The 14612-nt window shown below is 35.9% G+C and overlaps 1 protein-coding gene across 1 annotated transcript in view; it reads left to right on the top strand.

Annotated features, from left to right (window-relative positions):
• Positions 1–14612, top strand: part of ERICH3 (glutamate rich 3) — a 116106-nt gene that overhangs the window by 92209 nt on the left and 9285 nt on the right. Inside the window, exon 13 of the mRNA XM_023549646.2 lies at positions 13189–13314. Within this exon, the coding sequence (XP_023405414.2) occupies positions 13189–13314 (126 nt within the window). The remainder of the gene's footprint in view (positions 1–13188; positions 13315–14612) is intronic.

Genomic DNA, 14612 nt, shown 5'->3' with positions numbered 1-14612 from the left:
TCTAGGTAAATAAAAAAACCTATATATTACTTATAAATGTATAATTTTTATACACAAATGGAAACATATTGTTTACTAACACGATATCTTGAGTATCTTTTCACATCAGCACATATAATTCCATTTTATTCTTATTTAGCTTACGTAGTTATTCCATTGTATTGCCTTAGCATTTTACAACTTTGCAAATTTAGTTAAAAGGTTCTGCCTTCTGTGCAAGAACTCATAGTTTTGTTCTATTGCCCATTTTCCATAAAAGAACAAAATTTCAGGGTTACGGAAGCCAGAAGCAGAGCATATAAATCTCCCTGGAGATAAAACATTAATAGATAAAACTAAGCAAGGGCCATGTGAAATATGCAGAATGATGTAGGAAGATCAATGCTATAAAGGCCTAAGGATAACAGTTGGGTGCTAATGTTTTTAAATGTAAATTCTCGGGGAAATAATGCAATAAATTTGTAAATACTTAAAGTAGTGGATTAAGAGAAGTCATAAATATTCTGGAAGATTTTTATATGAATAAAAATCTCTTAAGAGTAATTCAGATAAAATCAGTCAGGTCTCAATTGCATAGTCATTATAGTTATATAGATGCCAAGCAAAGAGATTATAGCTAGTTCCTCTTTCTTGAGTGTTTAGTGAGATTGTTCAAGGAGAGAGGGATGGATCCACAGTTACATGCTTGATATGGAGGGCCATGTAGGTAGCTATGCTACAAAATACAGCTTATGTAAATTAGACCAGAAGGCTGATGAAGTCATAAGATTTAAATATGTATATTTTACTTGAAGCCCTCATGGCACAACGTTTAAGAGCTCAGCTGCTAACCAAAAGGTCACCGGTTCGAATCCACCAGCATCTCCTTGGAAACCATATGTGGCAGTTCTACTCTGTCCTATAGGGCTGCTATGAGTTGGAATTGACTTGATGGTAATGGATTTGGTTTATATTTTACTTAGACCCCTGAAAGAACCTTAGGTCAAAATGAAACAGGAGCTAAGATAATGTGTAAAGGACTGTCATATTTGCATGGTACTGAACTAATCATTTTTTAATTAGACTTAGAATAAAAACTAATTATGTTAAGAATAAATATATAGACTAAAAAATTACATACAATTAATGATCTTTTGTTTTATTAGTCTTTAAACTAATACAGAAGGAGATCTGGTGGCAGAGTGATTAAGCACTCAGCTACTAACCAAAAGGTCGATGGTTCAAATCCACCAGCCACTCCCCTGGAGAAAGACCTAGTGATCTACTTCCATAAAGATTGTGTTATGTGTTGTTAGGTGCCATCAAGTCAGTTCTGACTCATAGTGACCCTGTGTACAACAGAATGAAACACTGCCGAGCCTTATACTATCCTCACAATTGTTGCTATGTTTGAGCCCATTGCTGCAGCCACTGTGTCAATACCTGTCATTGAGGGTCTTTCTCTTTTTCACTGACCATCTATCTAACCAAGCATGATGTCCTCCTCCAGGGACTAGTCCCCCTGGTATCTTGTCCAAAGTACATGAGACGAAGTCTCTCCATCCTCGATTCCAAGGATCACTCTGGCTGCACTTCATCCAAGATAGACTTGTTCATTCTTCTGGCAGTCCATAGTATATTTAACATTCTTTACTAAGACCATAATTCAAAGGCATTGATTCTTCTTTGGTCTTCACTATTCATTGCCCAGCTTTCACATGCATATGAGGCTATTGAAAATACCATGGCTTGAGTCAGGCACACCTTAGTCCTCAAAGTTACATCTTTGCTTTTTAATACTTTAAAAAGGTCTTTTGCAGCAGATTTGCCCAATGCAATACATTGTTTGATTTCTTGACTGCTGCTTCCATAGGTGTTGACTGTGGATCCAAGTAAAATGAAATCCTTGACAACTTTAACCTTTTCTCCATTTATCATGATGTTGCTTATTGGTCCAGTTGTGAGGATTTTTGTTTTCTTTATGTTGAGGTGTAAGTCCATACTGAAAGCTGTAGACTTAGATCTTCCTCAGTAAGTGCTTTAAGTCCTCTTCACTTTCAGCAAGCAAGGTTGTGTCATCTGCTTACTGCAGGTTGTTAATGAGCCTTCCACCAATCCTGATGGCATGTTCATCTTCATATAGTCCAGCGTCTTGGATTATTTGCTCAGCATACAGATTGAATAAGTATTGTGAAAGAATACAACCTGTAAAGATTACAGCCTTGGAAACCCTATGGGGGCAGTTCTACTCTGTTTTGTAGGGTCACTATAAGTTGGAATCAACTTGACCGTTGTGGGTTACGTTTTTAAGCTAATACAACTTTATCTGAATTGTTTTAAGATCATGGCAGTTGATAAAGAGGTAGAAGAATAGTCCTTGCCTTCATACCTTTCAGGTTGGTAACATAAAATGTTATTTCCTTCTATTTTATATTTCTGATTTAATTGGGCCTTTTTCAGTCCACCAAAAAATCAGGTGAATTGATATAAAAGATGTTTTGTATGCAGTGAAGTGGATAAAGCAAAGATTATAATTACTAGCTGCAATGAAATAATGGCCTTGGGAGTTAATTCAATATTATAGGACATAGTTTTATTTCAGTGTCTTTATTTTTCTCTGTTATTTTCAGGTTAAGCTGCTTTAATGTATTATAACATAATATAATATAATGTATTATTTTACCACTAGAACATTTGCATTATGTTCTAGTGGTAAAATAATTCAGGTGCATTAATTTGTGAGATTAATATAATTTATAAATTACAAATATAAATAAAAAAATAAGGAGCCTGGGATAGGCTATTTTAATATAAATTGTATAGAGGAGTATAACCATTTTGTGTTTTCATATGTGGGTCAGGAAAAGTCATAGTATTTGGCCAAGTAATATAAAACTAAATAATGTTATAACTAAAGTAAAATACAATTTTGTCATCGTGTAGGCAGGATAAACTGGTTCTGATGAAAGAAAGATAAAATCATGTGTCATGAGTTGAGTTCTAATTAGGATTTCTGAATGAATTGTGAAAGTGTAATGCAGTTGTTTGTTTCAATGGATTGTTTTCTGTCAAATAGTTATTGAGTGTTTGTTTTATTCCACACACTTTTTCGGTGTGAACACAACAAAATACCTTCCTACATAGAGCTTATATTCTAATGGGGAGATGTGCCTAACAAGTGAGAAGTAAACAAATAATGGGTTATGGGCCTAAATGCTAGAAGAAAATAAAGTAGTAGGTTTATGTGACTTAAGTGCTCGAAGAAAAATAAAGCGGGTAAGGGGATAGAAGGAGTTTCTGGGTAGCCCAAAGGTTAAGCCCTTGATAGCTAGGTGAAAAGTTGGTGGTTCGAACACACCCAGAGGTGCCTCAAAAGACAGGCCTGGTGATCTGCTCCTGAAAGGCCACAGCCTTAAAAACCCTATGGAGCAATTCTACTCTGCAACACATGGGGTAGCCATGAGTCAGAATCAACTCAATAGTAACTAGCAACAACAACAAGGGGGTAGAATAATGAGGCTTGAGGAGAGGTGTCATTTAGGGGAAACTTCTCTGATGAGGGGCCAGGTAAGCAGAGATCTGAAGGAAGTGCAGATATCATCTGAAGAAAGAGCACATGAGGCAGAGGGAACAAGGGCACGGGCACTAAGTTGTTGAGTGAAGGATTCAGAAAAGAAGCCAATATTATAGAAGTGGAGTGGACAAGGGATAGAGTGATAGAAAATGGGTTCAGAAAGAGAAACTAGTAGACTGTGAAAATGATTTTTTTCTGGTAGATTGTGGGAAGGGTTTTTTTTCTGAGATAGGAAGACATTGGGAAGATTTGAGGAGACAAATGACATGATCTGAAAGTTTTGAGATTATTCCGGCTACTCTGTGGAGAACAGTCTAATTTTCTGCTACTGTTATCTTTGAACAGCTGTGGTCTTGAGTTTGTAATTAATCCTGGGTTCTGTGGGCCATGTTTCATTGTCAAAGGTAGCACAAGAACATCTTTACTGGGTAGGTAGATGATGGTAGTCATGAATTGTGTCATGGTGAGTTGTTGGGAGGATAATTGATTGGCTACACAAAGAATGGTCAAAGCACAGGAATTGTTTTCAAGGTGACCAAGTACTTGGAATAAACTTGAGTATATCATATATCTTTACTCTGTTCTACGGTCTTTTTACATTCTTAAAATTCAGATGAAAAATTCCTGGCAAAACTCACTTCTGATGGTGAATCTGGACATGTTTTAAGATGGGATCAGTTTGTTTTGTTTCAAAACAAGCAGAGAAGAGGGAATGAGTTGCATGTCATTGAGAATACAGGATGGAAAATGTAAAAGATGCAGTGTGTGACAGATTTCGGTACTGTGTTTTGACATTTGAGGAAAGGAGACTGAGAATGAGGATTAAAATAAGTATGGAGTAGAGTAAACTGGCATTTTTTTTTCATGGTTTAAACATTTATTTTTAAATTTATATGTTCAAGTGGTTCCACATCCCTTAGCCTTTCTCCTGCCCAACCCCCTCCACAAACGCTAGAAAATAATTATTCTAAGAAAAAAAATAAACAAAAAATATCAAACCCTCATGGTATACAGAAATTTGAAGTTCTTTGATGATCTGCAGACTTTCTTTTATATTACTCTTTTGTTTTTCTTTACATCTGAGCTGGCCAGTAATGCTCTCTAACACTTCACCAGAAAGAACAGGCAATTATAGGAAATCAATAGAAAGGCTTTGTTCTGGTCCCTTTGGTATCATTTTAAAGGAGAAAAATGACCTAGAGGATGTGTAAAATTATTAAGAGAGAGAGAGAGAAGAGAAGAAAAAGAAAGGAACAAAATGAGCATCAATAATTAAAAAAAAAAAAAAAATCCAGTAAAAAAGAAATGTTACCATGAAATTGTGTCTAGCCTGCAAAATTACTACTTTCATCATTATCATTCTCAACCTTTTTTCTTAAAATAAAGGCTTATGTTAAAGAATCTCTGAAAGTTTCCAAATTACCCATTTAAACCATGTTAAAAACAGAGCTTCAAAACTGATTGGAAAAATATCTTTTTTAAATTTTGTAAATATTTATGACTTGTAATTCCATATGCATCTTGATTAGTAGGTATCAGAGTCAACTTTTATATCACACTTATGATGGCCTAAAATTTAAGATTTAGTGATTTGATTTGTTTACCCAAAAACATTTAAATTTTTATAGTTAGTTTTTAAGTTTCTCCATTAAAGTAGCCTCAAGTGATATGAAGGCTATAAATCAATTTTTAAAGAAAATGTTAATCTGATAAATTCTGTGAAATCTTAGTTAAATTGGTGGTATGAGCTCAGATAACTGATGCCCCTTTCCCTGTCTTATTTGACATGGGGAAATATAAAAATACATGTTAAAATTTGGTCTTGAATCTAGGGAGGGTATCATCCAGATGGCACAAAATTCAGGAAATTTGCTACATAGGAACATTTGAGAGAAATAGATAAGGAGTTATCTTGAGTTTCTTTCTATGAGTAAAAGGAATTGCCTTGTAGAAATTAAAAAAGAGGTAATCCTAGACCTTATGATTAGAAAGTAGAAGCTGGACACAGGAAGAAGCTGTTGAGAAGCAGCATGAAGGCCTGTTTGACATCCCTTTAATTGTTCAGGAATCCCTGGGTTGTGCAAATGATTAATGCTCTCAGCTACTTACTGAAAGATTAGAGGTTCAAGCCCACCCAGGCATGCCTAGAAGAAAGGCCTCATGATCTAATTCTGAAAAATTAGCCGTTGAAAACCTTACGGAACACAGTTCTACTCTGACGCATATCAGGTCACCATGAATCAGGTTTGACTCCATTGCCAATGGTCAGGGAAACCTTGGGCAGCAACACCAAACAGAAAGTCAGCTGTGCTAGTACAAGGACTTTCCCCTGAACTAGTAGAGACTCTCCCCAGACAAAGAAGGTGGCAGTGCCAAGAGTGAGGGTTTGACCAAACCTAGAAGCTTCTGCAACCACAGGGAAGCAACACAAAATTACATTTCTACTAGGAGTGTTCTAAGCCCTACCTTCTTTTTCTTTGCTCTCCAGCTCTTTAGATCACTGAATTGGAATTGGTAACTTAATGTCTACCAGGAAGCTCTGCATATAGTTGGAATTTGAGAGCATTCAAAAGGAAGATAACCAGTTTTTTTTTAAGAAAAACACAAAACTAACAATTCTCATTTTTATATAAACAATTGCCATTGACTCAATTCCAACTCATAGAGACCCCATGTGTGTCAGAGTAGAACTGTTCTCCACAGGATTTTCAATGGCTGATTTTTCAGAAGTAGATCACCAGGTCTTTCTTCCAAGGCTCCCTGGGTGGATTTGAACCTCCAACCTTTCAGGTAGCAGCTGAGCATCTTAAATATTTGTATTACCCAGGGACTCCTAAACATTAATATTATTGTTGTTGCTAGGTACTTTTGAGTAGGCTCCAACTCATAAGCTACCTTATGTTTAACAGAGCAAAATGTTGCCTGATCCTGTGCCAAAACACCAATATGGACCCCATGAAAAAAATTCTTTAACATGGTGGGAGAAAAAAAAGACAATAGGGCATACATTTTAACAGTATTTTTTAATGCAAATCAGAAGCAAAATTTAAATAGCCTGAGTTAAGTTCTTAACTTAAGAAAACATGGACTTTGAAATACCACAAGAAGTATGATCTGACAAAATGAGAAGAAAATTGATGGTTAACAAAGAAAAAAGTATAAGGGAACTTTATGAGCAGGTAAGAAAAGAATATATAAGACCGTAATGCACTAACACAATTTTCAAATGCTAAAGCAGTTTGAAGCAGACTTAATACAGAAGAAAATTAAATCCATAAATTGCAGCCTAATCTTGAAAAGCTCATTTAATTACATTGAGTTTGGCTTCCCTGTGTTTACAAGAAGAGAAGTGATTTATAGGCATGACATACTGAAAATGTATGCTCATGAGGAAGCAACCAGAAAAAAAATAGAACAGAAAGAAATAACCAGAAACATATAGAAAGAAAATCTCCCTCAAGGAAGAATGACATAAATCTGAAGAATGCAGAAGCAACTTACATCTAGACATATCAAGGTGAAAGCAGTGGTACAGTGATACAGACGCTAACAAAAAGGTCAGCAGTTCAAATCCAGCAGCCATTCCTTGGAAACCCTATGGGGCAGTTCTACTCTTTCCTCTAGGGTTTCTATGGGTCAGAATCTACTTGAAAGCAATGATTTTTCTTTTCTTTTTTTTAATCCCAAAAGCGTCTAGGATTAAAAAAAGAAAAGAAAGGAGCTTATTCTCAGAGTTCTCCCCAGAAGTATTAGAAGAAAATGGAAAACTATTTACAGAGTTTTAAGAGAAAATTAACAGGACCTAAAATTCTCTAGTAATAGTGGCTAATATTTATTTCATGAATATAAGTGTCAGGTGCCTTTTTAATCATATTGCGTGTATTAACTTGTTTATTTTCATAATAATCCTGTAACATAGATACTATTAGTATTATGGCCATTTTGTAAATGTGTGAACTGAGACATCAAGAGTTTAGGTGATTTCCCCAAAGCCACCCAGCTGCCAAGTGTTGGATCCAGGATTTAAATCCAGCTTCTATTCTTGGCCATTGTACTATACTGATTCTCTCTCCCAGGAAAGAAATTGTTTAGAGATTAATGAAAAGTAAAACATTCTCGGATATTCCAAGTCTACAAAAGCATATTGCTTATGTATACTTTTTAGAAAAAAAAAAAAAAAGCAAAATTGGATAAGCATTTCCTTCATAGAAGAAGTAAGGGAAAATAGAATAAAATTTAAAGGTACAGGAAGCTGTGGTATAAAAGGTCTTTACAAGTAAGTATAGAACCACCATTAAAATACTTTTATAGGTGTGAATTATCTATATAAACCAATGCTAATAATTACCTATCATCAAAAGAGAAGAAACATAAATATATTTCATCATTAAGAACTAGGAAAAGGGAAAGTGAAAAATGAGAAGAAGCAAGCATTAATAATTCCCTCTTATACCAGGAAAGGATATAATTCTTAACACTGATATGAGAGAAATTTAGTTTTTTTTTTTTAATTTATAATTAACCACACCTCATTACCGACAATATATACGTCTTTCAAATACCTAAGGAGAAAAAGAAAAAAAAAAATCACATGAAAGGACAAAAACATCAAATTATATGCTGCCCGTGAGTCAGGCCAGCCAGGGAAAGAAAAAAATGGATAAAAGCAATACATAAATGCAAGAAAAAAGAAAGAAGAGTTATGACGTTAATATTAGGCAATGTAGATGCAAAAGAGGATTCTTTCTCTTTTCATGAGAGTTAAAACCAAGAGCAAATACATAAAAATTCTGAATATTTATCGAGTAAATACCATATTGCTGAATTATATAAAGCAAAAACTGTTGGAAATGCTAGAAAATTTGAAAAAAAATAGTTCTGGGATGCTTGGACACACATCCATAAGCCCTTTGCATAATAAAGAAGAATATAGAGAAAGTGATTAATATAACTCAAAAGACTGATTTATCAGATAATTATCGTTTTCTATGTTTCTTCTTCTCCAGCAGCACAAGTAGAAAGTTTTCAATCCATGTTCTGTGATCACAATGTAGTAAAACTAAAAATTATTCAGAAAATAAAATTAAACCATGCCAAAGGGGGGAAAATCAGAAATTTAAATAATTCTTTGGGCTAAAATGTTGATATGTATAATCCATAAAGAGTGCTTACAAAGGAAAAAAAAACAAAGACAAACACCATGATAGAAGAATGTACAGTTTAAAGCATGAAATTCACAAAAGGAAAGCTTACTTATTAATATTTAAAACTGTATCTTTGTCACCAATTTTCAATCTCCAAGTTATCAAATACCAAAAGAATTGATGAAAGTTTTGGCTGTCCCTGAGTGGTACAAACAGTTTTTGTGCAGCTACTAACCTGAAGGTTATGTGGTTTGAATCCACCCCAAAGGACTGGCGATCTGCTTCCATAAAGATCACACCCAAGAAAACCCTATGGAGCAGTTCTACTCTGTAATATGTGGGGTCTCCATGAGTCAGAACTGACTCCACAGCGACTGGTTTGGTTTAGTGACATTTTTGACGATAGTGCAGGGAAATTAGACCTGTCATCATTGTAGGTAAAAATGTCCATTGGTACCTCTTTTTTTGACAAACATTTATAAATATGTATCAAAAGCTTCTAAAGAGTTCATGCTTTTTCACCCACCAATTGTAATTCCAAGAATTTATCATAAGGGAATAGTCAGAAATATGTGCAAAAATGATTGTAAATGGTATATAAAATAGTTTTATAACCACAAAAGAATGGAAATAACTCACTATTCAACCAGAGCCAATTGGTCAAATTTTAATACAATTGTATTACGAATTCTATGCAGTTATTGGAGATTTTTTTTTTATTTAATGATATGGGGAAATAGTCACATGTTACTGCTAAATGAATAACGTGGGGATAGAAAGTGGTATAGACAGTAAGAATAAAGTGTACTTAGCAATCTACCAGAATGATAATTTATTGTTCTTAATAGTGAAACTATGAGTATTTTTTGTTTCATTTTTTGAGCTTTAGGCAATAGATATGTATTTTTCATAATCAGGAAAAATATAATATTTTTAAGGCTTTATTTTAACATTGTATTACAAGATTATTTTGGTATTTAAAAAAAATATTCAAAGTATCCTATATTATCTAAGCAGAAAGGTGTTTTTCTAAGAAATTCCCTGTATGATCATTTTGTTCCTAATGCTGTGAGAACTGACAACTACCTTTGCCTTTAACGGTCACCTTTATGGAGCAGTAAAGGAGAGGAGCCCGAGGGGATGAGGGCTACATGGGTAGAGGATACAAAGTGACGTGTCACATTGCTGTTACGAGAGATTCCACATGCACAGTCCTCTTTTACTATGGGTGGAAAACAAGGTTAGACACCTGTCAAGTCCTTGCTTTTAAGTTTCAGTTTCAAAAGAACATCTGAGAAAAAATGACCAATGAAGCTTTTGGTTTGACATCCAGTAAGTTCTTGATGCTTAGGCCAGAATCCTCTTCTTGCTCAATCGGAACAGGCAAGGCTTAATTATACGGGTTCTCATCCACTTCCAAAGTCTAAACTTCCAGGAGCAAGCCAGCAGACATGAGCAAGTGGTGATCATAGTTCTGAGACAGAGAGACTACAAGCTTCACTACTGGTTCTGAGTGAGTAGTAATTTTCAGATTATGCTAGTCCTGTTTGGCTTCTTAGACTAGTCTTTTGGCTCTATAGCTGCTAATTATTTATTTTAATTATTGCTTATTATTGTTATTAATTATTGTAAACCATATTTCCTTATAGCTTGTGGACTACTTGAAAAAAACTAGGTGCCTTGTTAGCACTGATGAAACAAAGCTTCACGTGTTGTTATTGTCATTAGGTACCATTGTGTCAGTTCTGACTCAGTGACCCTGTGTACAATAAAACAAAACATTGCCTGATCCTGTGCCATCCTCAAAATAGTTGCTATGCTTGAGCCCATCGTTGTAGCCACTGTGTCAATCCACCTCGTTGAGGGTCTTCCTCTCTTTTCCTGACCCTCTGCTTTACCCAGCATGATGTCCTTCTCCAGGGACTGGTTCCTCCTGATAACACGTCCAAAGTATGTGAGACAGAGTCTCACCATCCTGGCTTCTAAGGAGTATTCTGGCTGTACTTCTTCCAAGACAGATTTGTTTGTAAGAATTGATGCCTTTGAATTATGGTGTTGGTGAAGAATATTGAACATGCCATGGACTGCCAGGAGAAGAACAAATCTGTCTTGGAAGAAGCTTCATGTACTTGCTACTAAATCAGACTTCTTCTCCTCCCCGTTCCTTGGGGTTTCAGTCAGCCAAGCAGATTTATATACAAAATCTGCTACTCTGCTTGTTTAAACTCTAGTTATACACCGTGAACACCATTGTAATGAGTAAGATGGTATTTAACTTATATAAACTATGTTTATAATGTAGTTGGCTTGATAACAAACCTATTATCTAGTTGTTGTGAGTTGATGTCATCTCTAAATTTTATTAGTGTAAAAACTATCTTATTTGGTATATTGAATGAATTAAGGTAAATTGATGGTCAATTTTTTTTTTTAAAGAAAATACATTTGAGCTTTGTGATGCTCCTCTTCCTCATTTCCTTGTTTGTCTTCTTAAGACTAATACCGTTGTCATCATTTTTTTTTTTCCCAAAGCCACATGAGGCAGATATTCCACTACCTGTTCCCAAACACAGAGGGACCAGTAAGTAACAAACTTAGGTTGAGCAGGAGGCCACAATATATTTTCATATTTCTCAAAATACAGTCTTTGGGTCAGCTGTATCAGAATAAGGGTGTACCTGGGTCTTAACATAAAAGCCAAAACCCAAACCCATTGCTGTCAAGTCAATTCCAACTCATAGCGACCCTGTAGGAAAGAGTAGAACTGTCCCATAGGGTTTCCAAGGCTGTAACTTTTTAAGGAAGCAGGCTGCCACATCTTTCTCCCATGGAGCAGCTGGTGGGTTTGAATTGCCAATCTTTCAGTTAATAGCCCAGAGTTTAATCAATCACTAGACCTACTGAATCAGAATACCTGGGAGTATGGTCTGGAAAACTGCCTTCTGAGCATCTGTCCCTGCCTATGCTTATGCTGAATAATAAAATTTGAGACCACTCTGATTAATTACCCAGTTTTTTTTTTTTTTTTTATAGGTCAGCTGGTCTTTAGCTTGGTAACTATAATAGTGACCCTAGGGCTGCCCTTTGAAAAAATTTCTCCACTAAAATTCTGTCATTGGTTCTCACCAGGTTAATCAGCTTCTCTTTTTAAATGAAGGTAACTGCTGGAGCCCTGGTGGTGGAGTGGTTAAAGCGCTTAACTGCTAACTGAAACATTGGTAGTTCGAAACCACCAGTGGCTCTTTGGGAGAAAGCTGTGGCAGTCTGCTTCTGTAGAGATTTACAGCCTGGGAAATCCTATGGGATCACTATGAATCAGTCTGTTTGACAGCAATGGGTTTGGTTTTTGGGGTTGGTTAGTTAACACACTCAGCCTTTTTATTCATACCTTAGCAAGACTGGTTTTATTCTTGGGTTTTTCTTTTTAACAGAGTGCCAAAATGAAGTGTCTACAGGGCAAGGAAAGAAATAAAAGGGTATTTTAGAGATATGATGTTCTTACCCAGAAAGAGAGATCTAGGTGTAGTGTTGCTTAAGTAAGCTTTTGTTAACCAGAAAGTGGCATGATGGTAGATGCTGTATGATTTAGGAAGATAGCGCATCAGGTTACAGGCAAGGGATGTAGACAGGGAAGTGGCAGAAACTAAAGACAAACTTAATTGGCCTTACAATTTTGCCTAGAATCATAGCAGATTGGGTGACTATGCTTAAAACAGAAATTGTTATTCTTATCATTATCATCACTGATTAAGTGCTTAGACACTTGCTAATAATCACACTTTACATATATTACTTCATTTATTCCTCCTAATAACCACTGATTAGATATTATATGTTTTTGACAGATGAGTAAACTGAGGCTTAGGCCAAAAACTTGCCCAAGGTGACACAGTTAGTAAGGGGTATGGAACTTGAACTTAGGTCTCTGTGATTTTCAGGTCTATCCTAGTAATCAGCTAGAGATAACAGGAATTCCTGTGACAGTTTTTACTGTCAAATTAATGGAAATTATGTAATAGCTTTTTTGGCTCTGTCCACACGAGAGTGAGTTTGGGGTCAAATCACCAATATCTACTAATGGATGAAATGTTCGTAGTATAGTCCGCTCTGGGAGTTTTAGCAATTGAAAAGAGCAGTGATGACTGGTGGCATAAAAGACGTAACACAAAATTTCAGAAAGGAAAAGGCGACTAAACCACTTTTTCAATCGTTTCATTGCATGTGCATTTGGCAAATCTGTCACTGGTGCTTGGAGTGATTGTTTACTTTAATGCAACCATTTCTTTGCATGGATTTCTTTATTTCACAATCGCCTGTGTGTTGTGTTTTCTTTTTGTAATCATAGCTGCGGAGTTGTTTAATTCTAATAGAGTTTAAAACCAAAGTAGCATCTGGTCTAAAATTAACTCCACTTGCTTAAATGATGTGAAATAGCTCAACGTTCCCATGACCTGTTTTTATACCTTGTGATATTTTATTATCTCCAACCAGTTAGACAGATAGTAGCTGAATCCTTGGAACCTGGCTGCGAGAGCCACTCGGATGCTGAGCCTGATGTTAGCAGCTCAGAGGAGCAGGGGAAGCACTTGAAGAAGCCAGAGATTGACACGCATGGAGGTAAGTCCACACCGTTACCTAGGAAAGACGTTCAGGAATCCTGTGCAAAAGACAGACCCATTTCCATCTTTCATCTTCCTATCCGCGTTTCCCCTTCTATCACTTTTATTCTGCTTTCCTTTAATAAATAGGATGGCAGGAGGTAGTTGAGAGGCCTGAATAGGAGCTCCAAAGTTGACATTAGATATGAGTGCTCTTCTTTTTTGAATACATTGGTGCCTAAGATGAAAAAAAATTATATATATATATATATATGTATAAAGTAAAGGACTTGAGATTATAAAATACTGGTAGAAATTTTCAGATCGGTATTATGACACATTTCATTGCTTGCCTCCCACTCCCAGTTAGTTGGAAGGATAGCAAATCTGCCTTAACTGACCCATTGGAGATATTGAGAACCCAGGCACCTTTCACAGTGATTCAACTGAAACCCTCATTTTTTTAAATTAGGAAAGAATTCATTGCTATCAGCATGTGACCTGACACTTGGTGATAACTATTCCAGCTGCAAGACTACCAATTAGAGTGATTTAACAGAGCATGATGAATACGTATCTGGTCGAACTTGCTGTGCCCTTGAAATCAGATCTTCCCATTCTTAGTGGAAAACTTTAAAAATAGCTTTATTTGAGTGTGTGTGTGTGTGTGTGTGTGTGTTCATCACAAGACCCCTATGTATAATTTTTAATGAAAGTCATCAAGAACAGTGAGGCATCTGAGATTATACTTTACTTTCAAGCACACAGGTTAGCCTGCCACAGTTTCATGTATGCTGGCAGAAGACACAAGACTCTTAGGTCAGAGAAAAAGGAATTTATTACTTATGGCAAATAGCAGTAACCAGAGTATCTGCATTTATGCTGGTTTCCTAAGTGCCAATTCCCCACAGGCAATGTGAAGAGAGCCAGGTGACACTTGCACAGGCAGTGGGCTGAGTTACAGGAGAGCAGCCTGAGCTTAGGGAAACCACACCTTTTATAATGGGCTGTAAGCCTGCCTGATCTTTGCTGTGAAGGGAAACATTTTATTGTACTGGATAGTAAACAGACCTGTCCTGTGCTATAAAGGGAGACATTTTATCTTCTAAGGCTATTCACTATACAAATATTCTTGAAAAGATTGTCTCGAGCAAAAAAAGTCAGTGTCTTTGTTCTCAAAACATGCAGAAACATAAGGAATCCATGGATAACTGTCTTCCAACAGTAGTTTCCACATGGTTCATTAGTTCTTGATCATGAGAGTTATACAGATTTGAATTCAAATCCAAGTCTTTCCACTTCCTGGCTCAGCACCTT

This window comes from Loxodonta africana, chromosome 3 (genome assembly GCF_030014295.1).
Source record: "Loxodonta africana isolate mLoxAfr1 chromosome 3, mLoxAfr1.hap2, whole genome shotgun sequence".
Lineage (NCBI taxonomy): Eukaryota > Metazoa > Chordata > Mammalia > Proboscidea > Elephantidae > Loxodonta > Loxodonta africana.
Note: the sequence above shows the minus strand (reverse complement) of the source record. Positions and strands in the feature narration are given on the sequence as shown.